The sequence below is a fragment of the Salvia splendens genome, chromosome 6 (genome assembly GCF_004379255.2).
Source record: "Salvia splendens isolate huo1 chromosome 6, SspV2, whole genome shotgun sequence".
Lineage (NCBI taxonomy): Eukaryota > Viridiplantae > Streptophyta > Magnoliopsida > Lamiales > Lamiaceae > Salvia > Salvia splendens.
In genome coordinates this window covers 11,378,594-11,397,072 of record NC_056037.1, presented here as the reverse complement: position 1 = coordinate 11,397,072, position 18,479 = coordinate 11,378,594, and the positions used below count along the sequence as shown (strand labels likewise).

Here is an 18,479-nt window from a genome sequence, read left to right as displayed (position 1 = left end):
TTGCGGGCCGGCGAGTGGGCGTCACACACGACGCGGGGAGAGCCACGTCGCCGAAGCGCGTGGCGGCACAGACCGTGCCGCGAGTCGTGCCGCCGGCACCCGGCACGGCATGGGAACGGCACCGCGACGAAACCATGCGCCGCAACGCGTTCCGCTGCGCTTTCGTTCCGGAGGAACGGCACGCGGAACGCCGGCTGCCCGCGTTGCTGGTGCTCTTAATGCGGTGTGCTATGTTGTTCAGTAAAATATTTTGTTATTTTTTTTTATCTTATTTACTTTATCTATTGCATTAAAACACGTCTTAAATGTTTATATTATTATAAAACGAGGAGAATAGTAACTTACAAAATACAAATATTATTTATAATTTTTTTTATCTATGGTTTAACAGTAAAACAAGTGGTAATTTTTAAACTAGCTGATTGGATAATCAAAATTAATCGGAAAGTTGAAACACATTTAATCCATAATTCATTTTTTATTTTCTGATAATAATATCCTCGGGGAATCATACGGAATTTTTTTCAAATAATCGAACACGTTTTTGGATGGTGATTAGACACTTTAATTGAGTTGTTCCATGAAGTTAAAGTTGTTAATTATGGCATATATTTTCTATTCAAGATAAATATTATAGAATACATTAAAATTACAATTTTCACATCTTGTGTTCAGTTTAATTAAGTGCACATATTAGGACTTCCTAACATAATTTTCACACCATTTCACACTTTTAAGTTGAAACTTCTCTCTCTCAACAAGAAAACAACAAACAACACGCGCTTTCCTCTCTACGGTGTCGCTTAGTTTCACCTGCAACGCAATAAAAACTACTCTTTTCAATCACAAATCAACAACAGAACTCCATAATTTTTATCCGAGGTATGTTCTTGCTACGCAATCTCATCTCTGATTACGTTTGTGTTTCTTATTTTTCAGTTATGTCCTTCATAGCTTGTAATCTAAAGGAGTATGATTTTCCAGAGGCTAGGTTGAAGATGATTTTGTTTGTGCAAATTGTTTTGACTTTATTCTTGTTGTGTATTTTAATTTGCAGCATCTTAATACTGATTCTACTTGTTGGTGATTACTTGAGGTGTTGAAATTTTGTATTGGTGGAGGAATTTATGCTGCCTTTCCGTTGATATATTTCAGCTTTTCGAACATAAATACGCGTTTAACCTCTTTTTTTTTCAGGTGATCTGTATTCATTCAATATTCACTTTATTTTTTCTTTTGTTTTTATTTACATTTTCTCCTTTGTATTTTAATATTTTTGTTCAGGGATGGGTGTTTATACGCCTATAGAGATGCATAGATTTTTCGATTTGTTTAGCTCATGATAAGGAAGTAATTAGCGAATTCTTGGTAATTAGCGCTAAATATATGAAAATAACAAGCTGTTTACTAAGATGGTTGGAACTTTGGGAATTTCTATAACTTGCTCGATTCTTATCCAATTGAAAGGTGTGGGATTAGGATATCCTAGTGATGAAGATATAATACTCACTCATGTAGTATTAGTTATAAAAAATCCTCAAGAGTAATGAATCCATTCAGTATCATTATGAGCATTCCTTATTAGTATTTCCTTCATAGCGGATATTTATCACAACTCACGAGCTATCAAGCATAAAACGAACTAAATAGTAAAAACGTCGAACTCGAGAACTCTGTAGGAGTTTCATTCTCTCTGTTCATGGAAGCATGAGTTGTTTATAAAAGTTGCAACCTTTTCTCTATTCCTTGTTTGGATTGACAGAGTTGACTCTATGAGTTGGATACATACCTATCAATTAATTTGGTTTGCTGTATATGATGGAAATTATGTGTGCAAAGTTGCATGTATTTGATGTCTCGTGCTTTCTTTCTTTTTGTTAACCCACCTCCGGGAGAGGGTATGTAAGGCTCTCTTAGCTTATTTTGGTAATAAGACTTTCTATTGTTGAAAACTTTAAATGCATTGACCCTTTGTTCTTTGGAATGGCAGGTTTGGGTTCGTCTTTGTTTGTTATGATATACTCTGTAGTTGTAATTTTTCTGAACTTATATTGCTCGTGGATCTACAACCCTTCTTGTTGTTTGTGAACCTTGGTGCCATTTGTGACTTTATAGTTAAAAGAAGGCTGATCTGGGAAGAAGGCTTCTAGTCAAATTTCGGAAGAAATAGATTAGTGATGCGGAAGGCATCCCAGGAAGCTCTACCCTGTTCAAGTGTCAACTCTCACCTTCTGCCTAGTAAAAGCCAAGATACTGAACTTTCTTTTCAGGCTTATGCTGAACCATTCTACACACTGGAATCAACACCAATGACTGGTTATGCTGTCTTCAGTTCACCTACAGCTGTGAGTGTCTCTTCCAATAAGAGTCCCTTCTCTCCACAACATTCTCATTCTTATGCATCAGATGTCCATCACTCCTCGGAGAATAGCTCATCTCTGAATGGTTCTTTTGAAGCCAATGATGAGAGCAATTTGGCTCATTCTCTATGGCTGTTGAGTAATGAGTTACTCGGACCTGAATGTGGTAGTGACTATAATGGATCATTAACTGATGAATCAGTGCAGCTTTGTTACTCCACTAGGTACCATAAAATCGTAGAGATGGCCCCAGACATGGACCTGAAACACCTGCTCATAGCCTGCGCTGAAGTAGTATCTGAAGCTGATATCGTCCCTTTCTCTGAAAGAAAGATTGCAGCATCAGCTGCAGAGACTTTGATGGACATAATACAGGAAAGGGTTTCGGTATCAGGTGATCCTTTACAGAGATTAGGTGCGTACGTGTTGGAAGCGCTCAGGGCAAGATTGCTCTCGTCTGGAAGCTTAATCTGCAAAAAGTTGAAGTGCGATGAACCATCAGGTCCCGACTTGATGTCTCACATGCAGTTGATTGCTCAAATCTGCCCATTCTACAAATTTGCTTATATGGCTGCCGGTACTGTCATTGGGGAAGCCATGGAAAACGAAAAAAGAATCCACATCATCGATTTTCAGATTGCACAGGGAAGTCAATGGTTGTCTTTCATTCAGGCTGTCTCTCGTCGGTCTGATGGTCCACCATATGTTCGCATCACAGGTGTGGATGATTCTGAATCAGCTCATGCTCGAGGTGGAGGGCTGGAGTTAGTTGGTCAGAGATTAGCTCAATTAGCGGAGTCGTGTGGAGTACCTTTCGAATTCCATGGAGCAGGAACATCAGGCTCTGATGTAACACTAGAGAATCTTAAGGTACAGCAGGGGGAAGCACTAGCTGTAAACTTTCCTTACGTACTGCATCACATACCTGACGAGAGCGTGAGCACTAGCAATCACCGAGACCGCCTCCTTAGACTGGTGAAGAGCTTGTCTCCCAAGGTTATGACCCTTGTTGAGCAGGAATCGAACACCAACACTGCTACTTTCTCGAAACGATTTCGTGAAACTCTGGAATACTACGCAGCGATGTTCGAGTGCATAGATGCAGCAGGGTTGGCAAGAGATGAGATGCAGAGGATTAATGCAGAGGAGCATTGTGTGGCTAAGGATGTGGTGAGCATAATAGCATGCGAGGGGAACGAGAGGATGGAAAGGCACGAGGTGTTTGGTAAATGGAGGTCGAGACTAAGAATGGCTGGATTCTCGCAAATTGGACTCAGTCCGAGTGTTACAAGTGGCGTAAGGACTATGTTGAGAGAATATAGCCCCAATTACAGACTAGCAGAGGCCGATGGTGCTGTTTGTATTGGATGGAAGAACAGAGCTCTTGTATCATTTTCTGCTTGGAGATGAAAGCAGAGAGATGTTCGTCCAAGTATGCTACTCTGTATGAATCATTTTCATATCAGTTTTCTTATCTATGTGACCACTTTCATTGTTGTCTATTTCCTAAATGTACTCGTCTCCACGTGACATCTTTCATGGATCATGCTTTCTTGGTGCAAATACATGTGGATCCTCAACAGTACATTTTTTATTAGTATAATAAATAAAATCAGTAAATATTATCATGTGAAATGTAAGTGTGGTACATGTAAGATTTAGTAAAAGAATCATGTTAGTATATCAGAAGAAGCAAAAATAGGAAGGAATAAAGTCTTGATGCAAGATTTCCTCATTCCTGCATGCTGACCAACTCCATCGAGTAATAATCCATCTTTCATTTCCTATCAGACGTTAAACCTAAATAGCATCACATCCCCTTCTTGCACCACATAATCTTTACCCTCAGATCTTAACTGCATGATATTCACAAATTAAATGTATAATCAACATGTGAATTTGGAATAGTAAAGCAATAACTGAAATTGCATAACATTATAATATCTTTAAAAGTCAAAAAAGGTGTGCTACAAGCAGATTATATCCTTTTTCAAAATATTTTACTGAGATAATTCTCAGTTATGGTTGAGAAGTTTCAGGTCACCACTGTTGGGTGGATTGATCATCACAATTATGCACGGTGCACAAAAAAGTAGCAATATCAAGGCATCCTACAGATGAGAGGTTTAACCTTCCATTTGATCATAAGTATTTCCAAAATCAGCACACAGAAAAGAAAACGATAGGAACTACAAGCAGAATTAGGAAAATTAGAAATTCCCTTCATTTAGACATAGGTTGTCTGTTTTCCAGCTAAAACTGGTTAGTATATTTGGAGCCTAATGTATTTATGTTTCAATAGGCTTGGGGTTGGGGTGAGAGAATTTGACGATTCACTGAGAGTAAACAAGATATCAGCCTATTAAATTAATATAGTAGCCATAGGAACAAGAGCTAAGAACAGAGCATCGACTTACCAGACCCTTCTCCCTTGCAGCCGAAAATGAACCAGCAGCAATGAAATCATCATAGGCAACCTAATAAACCAATTGTTTTCAAAAGGATTAAATACATTTAAAGATGATGCACTGGGCATTCCTTCTAGAATGATAGATTTCCTTGTACATTGCATTACTTAGAAAACTAGGAAGCTCATCGATTCCCTCGAAGCTTTATATGTAAACCATGTTCCATTTTTAAATAGAAAATTCTATAATATCCATAGATTTAAAGAAACAGTAAATAGATTCTAGGTAATGTCAGATATCAGAAAAAAAAAATTACAGCATGAAGTAGATAAATAGAGTATATGAAACGAATCCTTATTAAGAATATGCTGGATTAGCTAATTTTATCACCTTTACAGTTATTTGTGAAAAAATATAAATAATTGTGACCCTTCTATAGAAAGCTCTAGTGTTTGTACAGTTAACTATTACCGTTTCTGCTCTAATAAAGCCCCTCTCAAAGTCGGAATGAATAACGCCAGCTGCTTTCGGTGCAGTCATTCCTGCATACACTAAGAATTAATTAGGAATAATACATGCGTGTACCTTGCATATCTCCTCCCAGAAGACGATATAATTAATAACCCAGATTTGGCCAACATCTTTAGGGCAGAAAACACAATTTCAAGTATTGATTCCATCAGCAATCTTTCAAATTCTCTCAACCAATGTTTCCATTCAGGTGCTCCAGTTTAGCAATGGCTTTATTTATGGTTTTCATGAAATGTAAACAACAGCTGACAGAAAGAGAGATAGGAATGACCTGCTCGTATGGTCCAGGCTTTTGTTTCCTATAATGTTTTCAAGAAAGAAAATTTTAGCACCAAAGCAAGAATACATTTATTGCTCAAAAGAAAACTTCAGTTTTGTTTTACCTTCTCGCCAGAAGTGAAATATGTGCGCAGTCCTAGAAGGCTGTATGTTGCCCTTATGAGATTACCCAACCCACTTTCTTTAACTCCAAGAGATGCCAAATATTCAATTCTTTCTTCCGGTACCAATTCACTAAGCTCTGCCTCAACCTGGAGTTTGAGAAACATAAACTTAATTATCTGGAAGAAAAAGGTTCCATGAAATCTGCTTCTGTGAGGATAAGATATCTTTTTTAACAAATTCTCTATATATTCTGATACACAGAAACATCTTACCTGTGCTGAGACAGTTATTAGCCCAGATTGAAAGTCAGAAGCAAGGTTCATGACTTCTTTAACATGAGAATTATTTCCAGGATCAGCTAGATCAAATTCTGCCACATTTGCCACATATATAACAGGTTTCATAGTAAGTAAACATAGATGCCTCACGGCATCCTTTTCAAAATCTGACAAAGAAACTGATCGAGCTGGTTTTCCATCCATGAGTGCCGGCTCGATTTTTTCCAGAGCAGACTTCTCTGCTTCCTCCTGCAAGCAGATTAACGTTCAGGACGCTTGCTTGCTTTCCACTTATGAGAAAATTGTAATAGTCAGCAAGAGCATGAAGAACTAACCTTCACTCTGGACTGTGTATCTTTGGCTTTGCCTTTCTTGAGCTTATCCAATCTTTTCTCAACCTGTACTCTTGCCCAAGGCACAAATTCAGTGTTACTTTCTTGAAACAGGAGTAAATGCTATATCACAAAGCTCTCAGAAATTGCCAATGCCACTGGGTGATCATGAAGTGATTGAAACAGGGATAGGTAGATACATTATGCGGCATCAGGCCCATCACCCAGGTTTGCCCCAGTTGAATCATTGAAGGAGTATTTCAATTTTCAGCACAAGAAGTGGCAGGGCGGCCTGTTAAGTGTGTTTTATTGTTAATTTATTGGTTATTATTTGCTATTTTATTCATTTAGTATTTCGTGAAAAGGTTTTTGCAATGGCCTAAGATGAGTCAGTGCAGTCGGGATTTACATGGGTTATCAGGTAGATCATATTTTGTTGAACAATAGTTGTGCTAGGGAATTAATAATAATCCATGGCTCCAGGTGTTATTTCCTATCAATTCAGCATTTTCTGTTCTTGAATTGCTTTAATGTATCGTACATAGCTCCTCGATTCCCGCTGAGTTGCTGCAAAATGTCAGTATAAAAGAGAGAGACGACTGATATATTCGATCTAAAAATAGCCTCCAACCAGCTAAGTTACTCTTTACTTTTAATCTTTAAGTTAGGTATCCCAAGTATGGTAGTCATGTTTAAGCTCTATCTACTTCTTGATAGCTCCATACTTTTTTTATTTGGTCGAGATATGTGAGTGGCTAGCAAGTAGAGTGATGCTGTACAATTTGGTAGTCATATTCAATATATTTGAAATAATGAGATTGTACTGATAACTGCAGTTATATGAGATTATCTGATTATGAAACTACGTGGACTATATTTTAAATTACTAGTGTTATACATGATGAAATAAAAATGGAATTGTAGGAAAGTATAGAATACCTGATCTATATCTGAAAATACCAACTCTAAATTGATGACATCAATATCAGATTTTGGATCAACTTTTCCGTTCACATGAACAATGTCGTTATCTTCAAAACAACGCACCACCTAGAATGGTATCCAAAATTTGATAGTATAAATTAAGTAACAAACACATTGCTTAAAAAATACTGGAAGAGAGCCAAGATATTAATGAGCTATTGCTATCATCATGAGAATATGGTTGGTTCATCATGAATCAAGAACCACTTTGAGCTTTCCCCTCGCCTTCCATCAACAAGGCAACCCAAAATAGACAACAATTAACAACAAATGTACATGAAATCAACAAAGGCTTCCAAGAATCCAAGGAAAGCATAATGTAAGTTTTATGTTAGCAACTCCAACAATACACCTACTAAGAAGATTAAATGATCAATGAAGATGCTCAAATTCAATATAAAGCTACATACTTGGAGTATAGAATCCACTTCACGAATATGTGATAGGAACTTATTACCCAAACCCTGCCACCAAAAAATCATAAACAAAACCACAAAACAAGAAAATTAGAATCCTCAACTATTGCTAATCATAAGGTATATACTACTATCAGATTAAAATGCTTCACCTCCCCTTGACTAGCTCCCTTTACAAGACCAGCTATGTCAACAAACTCTATAGATGCCGGGATTCCTCGCTGTGATTTGCTGAGCTCTGAAAGTACATTGAGGCGTTGATCCGGGACAGCAACAATCCCTACATTCGGTTCTATTGTACAAAACGGAAAATTTGCAGCCTGAGCCTTTCCATTTTCAACCTACAAACAAGGTCATCAAAGCATATAATCACTGTAAAGCTACAAAGCGCATCCAAATTTATTTCAAAGCATAATCTGAAATCAACACGTGAATTTTCATTAAAATTCAAAAATGTAAAATAACAGAAGCTGAGAAGTGCGGCGAAACAACTTGAACTAACGAGCACCCGAACCAGAAGGATTTACAGTAATATTCCAATTAAATATATGTGCATTCACCAATTGAAATGGAAATATTGAGATAAAGTCGCTCGACGATAAACAGAATGAGTTGAATAATTGAGAAAGGTGCATACAACAGCGTTGAAGAGAGTGGACTTGCCGACGTTGGGGAGACCAACAATGCCGGCTCTGAGGCTCATGCTTATCTTGGCGGCAGAGAAGCGGCGGTTGAATAAGAGCATCGAGTGAGGGGGTTTGGATAGATTGGGCCATTGGAATATGAGGGGAAATTTGTGAGCAACAGATAATGATGCTGATGATACTGAAGGAATCAAATGAGGGCTCAGAATTAATCTCGACATTATTGATGAAGAGATTGTGTCAACTGAAGGTCGAGGTTTTGTGGTGAGCAGTGGAATTAGTGTGTATTTTTATTCTTTTGTATACTTGATAAAATTTTCTACTACTAAAATTACAATTTTTTCCAGGTACAAAGAGATAGGTATGATCAGAGAATTAGTGTGGGTATTTTCTTGATTCTGGAGTATTTCATTTTCTTTTCTAGTTTGTTTATATTCCAATGTCCACACAAAATCGGCCATATTGATTATTGAGAACTTCATGAATTTTAATAAATACATAAGATTGGTTGAAAATTAATATTAAAACCTCTAAGAGCATCTCCAATGGGGAAAGGTATATTGAGAAGGTTTATTTCTCATTTACCTTCTCAAAAAGGTTATTATACTTTCTTAAAAGGTAATGGACTCCAAGCAAATAAGGCAAAGTAATGGACTCCAAGAAAATAAGATAAACTAGAAAGGTATAATACCTCCTCAAATACCCTTACCATTGGAACATGAAATTTTATGAAGAAGAAGTAAGAGCATGCACAGCGGTGGCGTCCGTCGCCACCGCCGTCCGCGCCGCTGGCACGGACGCTGCTCGATGTATCAAGCACGTCCGTGCCAGCGGACGCACACGTGGCGCGCTCCCATTCGTCAACGGCATAGCCGTTGTGTTTAAACATTTTTTATTTTATTTTTTTAAAAATCGATTTTTTATTAAAAAAAACCGATAAAAAATAAAAAAAAAATTCACTTCCCCAAAAAAATATATCCGTTTATAACCGTTTTTTACACCTTTTAAAAAAAATTTCATTTTTTTTACCCCAAAAATACATACTTTCATCTATAAATACCCCCAATTTCACCCCAAAAATTCACATCAAACTACACAACTCTCATCATCATTCTCCAATATCCATTCTCATCTCCATTCTCTCATATCCATTTTCATCTTCATTCTCTCATACCCTACAACATCACTATGTCCGGCCAAGACGATAACCCTTCGGGCTCCCACAGTTGGAATTTGTAATATTGGGGTTGATCCCGCCGGATGCGTAGTCTTATTAGGAGTTTAATTATGTAATTTTTAATTTTAGGATTTTAATTATGTAATTTTTAATTTTAAGGAGTTTAATTATGTAATTTTAATTTTAAGAAGTTTAATTATGTAATTTTTAATTTTTAGGATTTTAATTATGTATTTTTTTAATTTTATTTGTAATTTGTAATATTTATTGTGGTTTTTAAATGGATTTTAATATTATGGAAATGTTTTTGTTTAATTGAATTTTATATTAATTGTGCTCGTCCTTGCGGAAGAGCACAGTTGTGGGTGTTGTGCTCTTGCCAGAGAGCAGGCATGAATAGTACCGCCCGGGCCCACAACCGTGCCGCTGGCAAGAGCACGGTTGTGGATGCTCTAAATGTGATAGTTATTTCTCTTTATCTCTCCATTTACCATCTCTCTTGGAGATGCTCTAATGTTTGCTTCAAATTATGAGTCAAGGAGATTTTGTATAAGGCAAATACTTGTATAACTAGCTAGCTAGATAAATGTAGATGAAACAAGCATCATAGGTATAAAAAAATATTATTACATATTGATAACCCCGGATTTTGCATGTTTTAAGTTCAGGCTCATGGACGCAGAAATTTCCTCCTGTGAGTCTGACTGTGTCGGGTTGTTGGGCATGCGGGATTGCGGGGACTTATATGGGATATACACATCCTCATTTGAGCTTGGATGGGCCGTATGCGGACCGACAGATCCAAGAATTTGGCGATATGGCATGTTCAGATAAAATTCACTCCAACCATGGTTGCCTCCGACGAACATTTTTGCAACAAAATGTGAAGGGAATTGAACGATATCTATAGAGAAAATTGAAAATTGAATGAGAGTGTTTTTTGTTGTGAAAAAAATTCACTGAAAATTATTTGAATTTCTAAAACATGCTTTAAAATTTCTTGAAATATGTTCATGTTTCATTTTGAACAAATCTCAAATATTAGTATTTGATTATGTTTGTGTTTGAGTTTAAAGTATGCATCTCAAATTTATAATAAATAAATACTTAATATTTTATAAATATAACTAAATTTTATCATTATTTATTGAATTGATCACATGTCAATTTTATTGGTAGCAACCCGATTAACCTGGCTAACCCGAATTCCAAGGTTTTAGGATTAAGGTAGAACCTTTATAACTCAAAAAATACAACTCAATTAGCTCACATCTGATTGACCCACAATCCGAGTAAGGTTAGCCAAAAAATCGTTGGGTCGACCCGATTGACATCCCTACATGAGACATAGCAAACGACTTCTTAAGATATTTAACTACTTCAATGGTAGATTGTGCGATAAACTTTCCGATAGAATCAATCAGACACTGAAGTGCTTGGACCGCTGCGTCTCCTCCCACTACATCTCCCTCAACACTCCAATATGGTCCACTTCGATCAACGTCTCCTCCTTCCACCACGCTGTTGATCAATTGATAACCATCGTCCAGAATTGGTCAAGCTAGGCCTTCCCACAAGTAAAATTACAAATTATGGGTAAAAATGTGGTGAATAAATTATCAGTCAGAAGTTATTTTCGGGATGTTTAATTATAGGTGAGGGATAAAATTTTGTACATTTATAAATTGCTTAGTAGTTTAGTTTAAATTTTCAAGTTATTTTCTCTAAGAGCATGCATTGCACATAGTTCTAAGCATTCACATTGGAGGGGAGCTCTGACACACTGAGGCCATCCGCAACGCTGTCACTTATCTGTCCCTTAACCGTCTATTAAATTACTATTCATGGGCTCCACTTTACTTTTTACTTAATCTCTTAACTAAGGGACATAACTTGCAACCATCCGTCCTTTAACCGTCCCTTAAATTACTATTCATTCAATTTCATTTTTTTTATTTCCAACCAAATTCAATTAAAAAAAAACACTTAATTAAAAATAAAATAAAATTACAACATAAAATAAAAATACAACTTAAAATTCAAAAAATAAAAAAACACATAATTAAAATCCTAAAAAAATAAAAATGACATAATTTAAAATACAATTTCATAGAAAAAAAAAACTACTCCGCTGGCGAATCATCCCCCGAAGGCGGTGGAGGTGCACTGAAGCCGTGAGGAGGAGGAATGCCAAGTTGTGCAGCCATAAACGCAATTCCGTTAAGATAGGCTTGGTATTGGAGAGGCGTCATGCGGGAAGTGTCCGCCATTGTGGCTGTCATGTACATGGACATAAGGGAGTTCGAGGGTCCCCCCGAGCCCGAGCCCGCCTGGTTTGATTCGGCTCGGCCCCTCCTCCCTCTAGCCGCCTTCGCCGCATTTCTCCCTTGCGGCCAACGGCGCCCACGGGAGGTCCCCCCGGCATCGTCTGCCATGACCTCAACCTCCTGCGAGTCAAACTCGCCTGCGGCTCTGCCCGAACCGCCCTCACTAGACTAGTATTGGCCACCCGCCGTGTGCTTCGTGCGCTTCGAGGTCGAGCCCGAGCTGGACCTCACACCACCGGCCCACCTTTCCTCGTCTTTGACGACCTCCCAAACATCGATATATTTGAATTGTTTGCCGGTGTCGTCGAAGTAGACTCGCAAAGCTGAACTCAGAATGTCGGCTCCCGTGGCTCCGCTTTGGTAATGAGCCGCTTCATTCTTGTAGATGCCGCAAAATTTTTTGACCTCTCTGTCGTCGACTCAGTCAAAGTGAGCGCGGAGCATCTTATATGTGCGGCGGTGGGAGCCCTTCGGCTTAATCTCATGGTAGGCCTCGGTGACGTTTTCCCAGAAGCACTTCCGGTACTGTTGATTCCCGACGATGGGATCGTACGAGACGCTGATCCAGGCGTTGTACACCGCCAGCGTTTCTTTTGAGGCCGTACGGATGCCGGCCTAGATCCTCCTCCTCCTCGTCCGCCTCCGCCCAGGAGCTTCCACCGCTTCGGCCTTCTTCCGGAGTGGTTCAACGGAATAATCCTCCCGAATCTGGGATAATCCCTGCAAATACCTCGGGGCGGAGGGACGGGCGTATACATCCACATCAAAATGGGGTGGTTTGTAGCCCCCGGCGTCGACGAACCGGAACCACCACCGAGGACATTGTACATGCCCCCTCAGTCGCCGAACGCGTTGATGTCGAACCCACCGGAGCCGCCACCGCCATAATTAGGTTAGGTGAAAATTTGAGATGGAGATGATTTGGGTAGAATAAATGTGTAGTTGTATGTGAAATGAGGATGAATTAGAAGTATTTATAGAGTAAAAAAATAAAAAATAAAAATAAAAAAAGGAAAAAACGGTAATATAACGGTAATATTACTGTTTTTAATTTTTATTTAATTCGAATTTAAAAAAATAATTTATTGCATCAGCACGACGATGCCCACTCGCTGGCCGGCGAGTGGGTGTCACGCATGGCGCCGGAGCGCGCCACGTCGCCTCGACGCGTGATGAGATGTCTTGCCATTCATCACGGCGGGAGAGAACGTGGAACGGGCTGGGGACAAGACGAGGCGCTGCAACGCGTCACGCCGCCATCCCATCCCTTAGTGACGGAATGCAGGCCACCAACATGACTCGTTGCGGGTTGCCTCAGAGGCACGCTGGGCTTTCAAGACTGGGATTGTGGAGGGGCATTTGAGGGGAATCATGCCTATATTTTTCACTTTGCATTATAATTTAAGTAATAAAAATTTATTTTATAATAAACGTATTTTTAAATTCAATTGTTCATTTATGTAATTTTATGCATTTTAATTCCAATTTTTAATTTGTTCTTTTCAGAGATTTTAAAACTTGGATAATATCTCCACATGTTAGACATTTAGAAAAACTAGAGCAAACAAAAAAACTAATTAGAGAATTAAAAAAGATGATGACAATAAAAATCGAAGGATGATTAATTTATCAAAATAATCTTAATATTCAGTTTCAATTGATATAAAATTTTTAAAAATGAAATATTGAGAGTAGGGCTGAGGAAAAATACTGAAATGCCGACCTTATCGTACGGAAAAAATACCGAAAATACCGAATTTTTGGTATATCGTAATTTTCGGTACGGTGTGATACCTTACTAAAATATTTCGGTAAGATAAAAGTATACATTTTTATATACCACGACATAGCGAAATTTGATATATACCGTAAAATATGAATATAATAATATATAAAATATTTTATATATTTTTAAATTATAAAATTTATTATGAAATATAATATAATATAAATAAAATATACTAGTATTTAATATCACATATATTATTTAAATTACAATAAAATATAAATAGTATTCTAAAAACTCAAATATTCCATTTTCATTGATATTGAAAGTAAGGTATACCGCAAAAGTATGGTATACCGAACTTTGGTACGTCATAGTGAAAATGAGGTACGATATCAGTATGAAAATTCTCCATACAGAAAATAAGGTATACCAAAGTTCGATATACTAAGATAAATGTATAATTTTTCCGCATACAGAATTTACGGTAAGGTGGTATAGTGGTTTCGGTAAGATACACACCCCTAATTGAGAGAGCAGCTCAGACATCCAAGGAAGGAAAAAGCAGCATATGCTCTCAAGCCTGGCGAAGGCGAAAGCACTTAGGCGGCCACTGCGAATGTTTTGAGAAACAAGCCTTACGTTTTAGCATCATTGCGCTCTCCAATCTCAATAACAAACTGATCAAATAATTTGCAAAATAAGGGAGCAATTAAACATTTGTAAGTAAAATAGATAGATTTTAGGCGCATCTGAATCTGAATGCAAAAGCTCAAGGAAAAATAAGCCAATGCCAGAATCTCAACACCCTGTGAGTTTGCTATCGGCAACGTACAGCGCTGAAAACACCATTCAAGTACAGTGCACCAGCGACTCTAAAACGTTGCCTATGAATTGGAACAAAAACCTGAATTCAAAACAGAAATCACAAGGCTCAGAATAGTTAGTAATTCGCATCAACAAGCCAAATAGCAAGGCTTTCATAGTTTGATGGTATATGTTTCAACATCACCGCCTGATTCGAAGAAATCACAATTCGAGTCTAAAAAATTGCAATTAAAACTATAAATTCCGAGTAAAAGAGGCCTCAGAAATATTCGAGATCGATACATCAAGGAAATCAGATGGTACGGACAATTCTCTGTGCATCACCGGCCAAATAGATAGATTTAACAATTCAACATACTTAGATACGGTTAGTTTAGTTGGGCGGAGGAGAGAAAAGAGGTAATGATTTCGATGAATTCGCCTGATGAGTATTTAAAGGCTTTAGGCCATAAACCCTAATCGCGTATTTGAACATGACCTTGGATATATTCACTATATTTGGGCCTATCGATTTTTTTTGGGCCCATCTGGAGTAGGAAAAAACTAGGGAGACACGAAACCATCATAAATCCATTTATTAAAGAATTAACTACACAAAATATCCCGCACTTTTTGACTTCTTGCACCGGTGATCCCTAATAAAAAAAAGCACCAAAAGATTCTAACGTTAAATATAATCCCGAATGATTTTAGTCACTTTTTGGATGAAAATGCCCAAATAGCTTGAAGGGCATTTTGGCAATCCCTAAATTTACTGACATATGAATTCTGCCACATTTCTGTTAGCAGCTTCTTATGTGATTTCCTAATAAGTTCTGGTACTTCATATGTGATTAATGTTTTGTCAATATTTGTACAAAAAAATTCTTATATCCCTCTATTTTTAGTTAGTGGCAACTATATACTAGTTATATCATGTAGGAACTTCATTGAGAGACATAAATATGGAAAAGTGAAGTTATTTATGAAATAAAATTCAAATCAATAATACACAGAATAAAAAATACTTCACATTTAATTAAATGATACAATAATTATTTATTGAACACACTGACATTTAAAATATTATTTCATTATATATCATCGAACTAATTTGTTACTCTAAGTCCAACTTTAAGACGATTTTTATGATTGATATTTTATTGAGAATTTTAATTTAGTTTTGAAATTTTTTACATCATATGAACATTCAATCTTTAGATATAAATTTGCATAGTTTCTTGTCATTCATGATAAAATTGAAATATGAGTAATATTTTGAAAAAATTGAAGCATGTGATATATAAACTATTTAATCCTTTGAGATTTTTTATTAATAATAGTATTTGAAATTAAGACAATATAAATTTATAAATTAATACTGTAAAATTAGGATATTTTCATAATAAATAAAATTGATCCATAAATCAATGTAAATAAAACAAATTAGGGAAAATAAAAACACGAAAAATACCAGAAAATAAGTTTTATAAGGAGGAAAGGGTCTCATTTTATTATGTTCATATTAATTAATGCAGATACTAATAAATATATATATTACAAAAAAAATTAAAAAGTGTAAATAATGACAAAATTTTAATTACATATGAAGTACTAGAACTTATTAGAAAATTACATAAAAAGTTGCTGACAGAAATGTGGCAGAAATCACATGTCATCAATATAATGGAGTGACAAAAAAGCCCTTTTAGGGCCTAAGGGTGTTTTGGTCTGAAAAAACATGATTCGTGATTATATTTAACATTAGGGTTTCTGGCTCTATTTTTTTTGGTAGGGGTCATTGGTGCAAAAAGTCAAAAAGTTAGGGATATTTGGTGTAGTTCACTTTTTATTAAAACTAATAAATCAAAAGGAAACATATTATTTTACAATATGATAAGGACTATTAAATGATTTTAGGGCGACTTTGATCAAATTTAATTTATCTTTTGAAAATGGTACACTTAATAAAATTTTGTACCCACTCGTGATGTTACGAACTCAATTCCCACATCGGTTGTGAGAACAACTGATGTGAGGTATATAGACTAAATGGACTCTCTCTCCTAACCGTCTAGTTTTTTTGGATGAGTTCTCTCGTTTGGTCTGTATCAATTGGTGCTTTCATTGAGAGCCCAAACGGCTCGGAGTGGTGGTCGGGCAACAAACTCACTGTGACCAACGAGTACGTTTGGGGCCGCTCGGAGTGGTGACCCACGGAGTGGTGGCCGGGCAAAGAATCCGCCGTGACCAACGAGAACTCGGAGTGGTGGCCTGGCAAATAACCAACCGTGACCAACGTGACCGTGACCAACGAGGACATTGGCCCTTAAAGAAGGGTCGAATGTTACGGACTCAATTCCCATATCGGTTGTGAGAACAACCGATGTGGGGTATATAGACTAAATGAACTCTCTCTCCTAACAAACTAGTGTTTTGGGATGAGTTATCCCGTTTGGTATGTATCAACCTCGAATAGGAGTCACAAGTTGACTTGGCACGGGTTTAAGAAATGAAATGAAAAGCGAATAAAAAATAGTGGAAGATGAATCGTACTTTTTATATAATTGTAGTTTTATAATAAAAATGTGAATTAGAAAAGTTTGTGAAATGTGAGATCTATTATCAGAATTAGTAAAAATACAAATGAGATATTTATTAATGGAATAACAAAATTAGCAAAATTGGACGAATATTGATGGATGCAGGATGGGAGTTCTATTTAGTATGTGAATCACTTAAAAGTTCAAATGTTAATTGAATTTGGCTACCTGAAATCTGGACAAAACAAATGAAGAGGTCCATATAATTTTATATATATTTTTTATTATTCTTATAAAATTATTTTCTTCAGTTTTTGGTAAACTAATCAATGGAATGCAATTTATATTTTTAGTGTTGTGCGAAATGATATTGCACATGATATGATGTTTGTTGGTTGAAAAAATGACTATAATACAAAGATACACTAACCGAGCGTAATACAACTCAATGAAGAATGAAGAAATTAAATGGAAATAAACATAATTGAAATTACAAAGAAGAATTCGAAACAATAAATCGTAAAGATGTAAACCGAGTCGAGGAGTCATCTTTCCGCAAGACGAGATACACCTCGGTAGTGCTCTCGGTTTGGCGTGTCGTCCCCAAAGATAAAACTGTTTCGTCTCTGAAGTAGCAGCACCGCTAGCAGCAGAGCTCCGGTGAACGGGAGTAAGGCGGGGGCAGACTTCGACGGGAAGATTATGCAGAGAGGGAGAGAGCGTGTATGCAAGAATGCTTGAGTTTGTTGTGTGTTCGATCGTATGCAATGCATGAGTGACTGCCTATTTATAGGCCAAGTCCACCCATTGGGCATTCATGGAGTCAACAACCATTATTTGTGTCATGATGGCTTGACTGTAACCGCCGGGGGTTACTGACTGGTGCACTATCTATTGGGAGCTGAAGAGACACGACACATCTGGACACACTACACGACGGGATACACCATGGACCGTCGGGGTCCATCGGGGACCTTTTGTCTCCCGTTATGCGTCGGGGTCCAGCATGGACCTTTTGTCTCTCGTTATGCGTCGGGGTCCAGCATGGACCTTTTGTCTCTCGTTATGCGTCGGGGTCCAACGGGGACATGACGTGGACCAGAACCACCATGAGTCGGGGTCCGTCAGGGATAGCGTGGAGTTTAAGGTGGTATAAAAAGAACAAGCGGGGCTTGAACCACGCTCAACGACCAGCTCTAAAGAGCGGCCCAAAGACCAGCCCAAAGACCACCCAAAGACCAATTGCCAAGATTCAAGGCACAAGGCATGCGCCCGGTGCAGGGTCACGGTGCGCGTGTGCGCGCGTGTGAGCTCTGTCACCCATCTTATTTCACGATAATTATTACACATAATAATTCAGCTTATTAAATATTTCATCAAAGAAGTTTATCATCCCCGATGTGGGATAATTAACACTCAGTTAATTAATCACTTAGTTTTTCTCATAGCTCATTTCTAGCTTTATTGTGACCAACTTTAATATATTATTTCTCACTTACCGGGGATCGGATTTGAGAAAATGAATATACTACGGTCATCTACTCGGAACGTAGATCGATGCT

The 18,479-nt window shown here is 37.4% G+C and overlaps 2 protein-coding genes and 3 non-coding genes across 7 annotated transcripts; 1 reads left to right on the top strand and 4 right to left on the bottom strand.

The window, feature by feature from the left end:
- Nucleotides 1-715: 715 nt before the first annotated feature.
- On the top strand, nucleotides 716-3,995 carry LOC121806902 (scarecrow-like protein 21). Of its 3 annotated transcripts, XM_042207078.1 has the most exons (3): nucleotides 716-882; nucleotides 1,058-1,197; nucleotides 1,991-3,995. In XM_042207078.1, exon 3 carries the CDS (start codon nucleotides 2,178-2,180, stop codon nucleotides 3,768-3,770), a length of 1,593 nt encoding a protein of 530 aa, XP_042063012.1. In that variant the 5' UTR covers nucleotides 716-882; nucleotides 1,058-1,197; nucleotides 1,991-2,177; the 3' UTR covers nucleotides 3,771-3,995. The 3 variants fall into 3 exon arrangements, with proteins under 3 accessions (XP_042063012.1, XP_042063011.1, XP_042063010.1); XM_042207077.1 differs by lacking the exon at nucleotides 1,058-1,197; XM_042207076.1 differs by having other exon boundaries at nucleotides 1,058-3,995.
- LOC121806903 (ribosome-binding ATPase YchF-like) lies at nucleotides 3,934-8,656 on the bottom strand. Its single transcript, XM_042207079.1, has 11 exons — nucleotides 8,331-8,656; nucleotides 7,846-8,034; nucleotides 7,688-7,741; nucleotides 7,233-7,343; nucleotides 6,297-6,359; nucleotides 5,956-6,210; nucleotides 5,683-5,829; nucleotides 5,571-5,598; nucleotides 5,240-5,310; nucleotides 4,778-4,837; nucleotides 3,934-4,216 (listed from the first exon to the last, which is right to left on the bottom strand). The coding sequence occupies exons 1-11, from the start codon at nucleotides 8,556-8,558 to the stop codon at nucleotides 4,148-4,150; spliced, it is 1,275 nt and encodes a 424-aa protein (XP_042063013.1). The 5' UTR covers nucleotides 8,559-8,656; the 3' UTR covers nucleotides 3,934-4,147.
- A 5,448-nt stretch (nucleotides 8,657-14,104) lies between these two features.
- LOC121810127 lies at nucleotides 14,105-14,227 on the bottom strand. Its single transcript, XR_006052386.1, has one exon. It is a non-coding gene; the product is annotated as a small nucleolar RNA SNORD14 (small nucleolar RNA).
- Nucleotides 14,228-14,497: 270 nt separating this feature from the next.
- LOC121810111 lies at nucleotides 14,498-14,584 on the bottom strand. The gene has a single exon (XR_006052372.1). It is a non-coding gene; the product is annotated as a small nucleolar RNA snoR116 (small nucleolar RNA).
- Nucleotides 14,585-14,649: 65 nt separating this feature from the next.
- LOC121810114 lies at nucleotides 14,650-14,724 on the bottom strand. Its single transcript, XR_006052375.1, has one exon. It is a non-coding gene; the product is annotated as a small nucleolar RNA snoR117 (small nucleolar RNA).
- Between the last annotated feature and the right edge of the window lie 3,755 nt (nucleotides 14,725-18,479).

Bases quoted from the DNA above. Each gene is read 5' to 3' on its own strand.
- LOC121806903 (XM_042207079.1), bottom strand. From the start codon at position 8,558: ATGTCGAGATTAATTCTGAGCCCTCATTTGATTCCTTCAGTATCATCA. The intron at 8,035-8,330 runs GTATGCACCTTT...CCTTGTTTGTAG, and splicing joins CCACTCTCTTCAACGCTGTT to GTTGAAAATGGAAAGGCTCA. The intron at 4,217-4,777 runs GTAAGTCGATGC...AATATCATGCAG, and splicing joins CTGCAAGGGAGAAGGGTCTG to TTAAGATCTGAGGGTAAAGA.
- LOC121806902 (XM_042207077.1), top strand. From the start codon at position 2,178: ATGCGGAAGGCATCCCAGGAAGCTCTACCCTGTTCAAGTGTCAACTCT.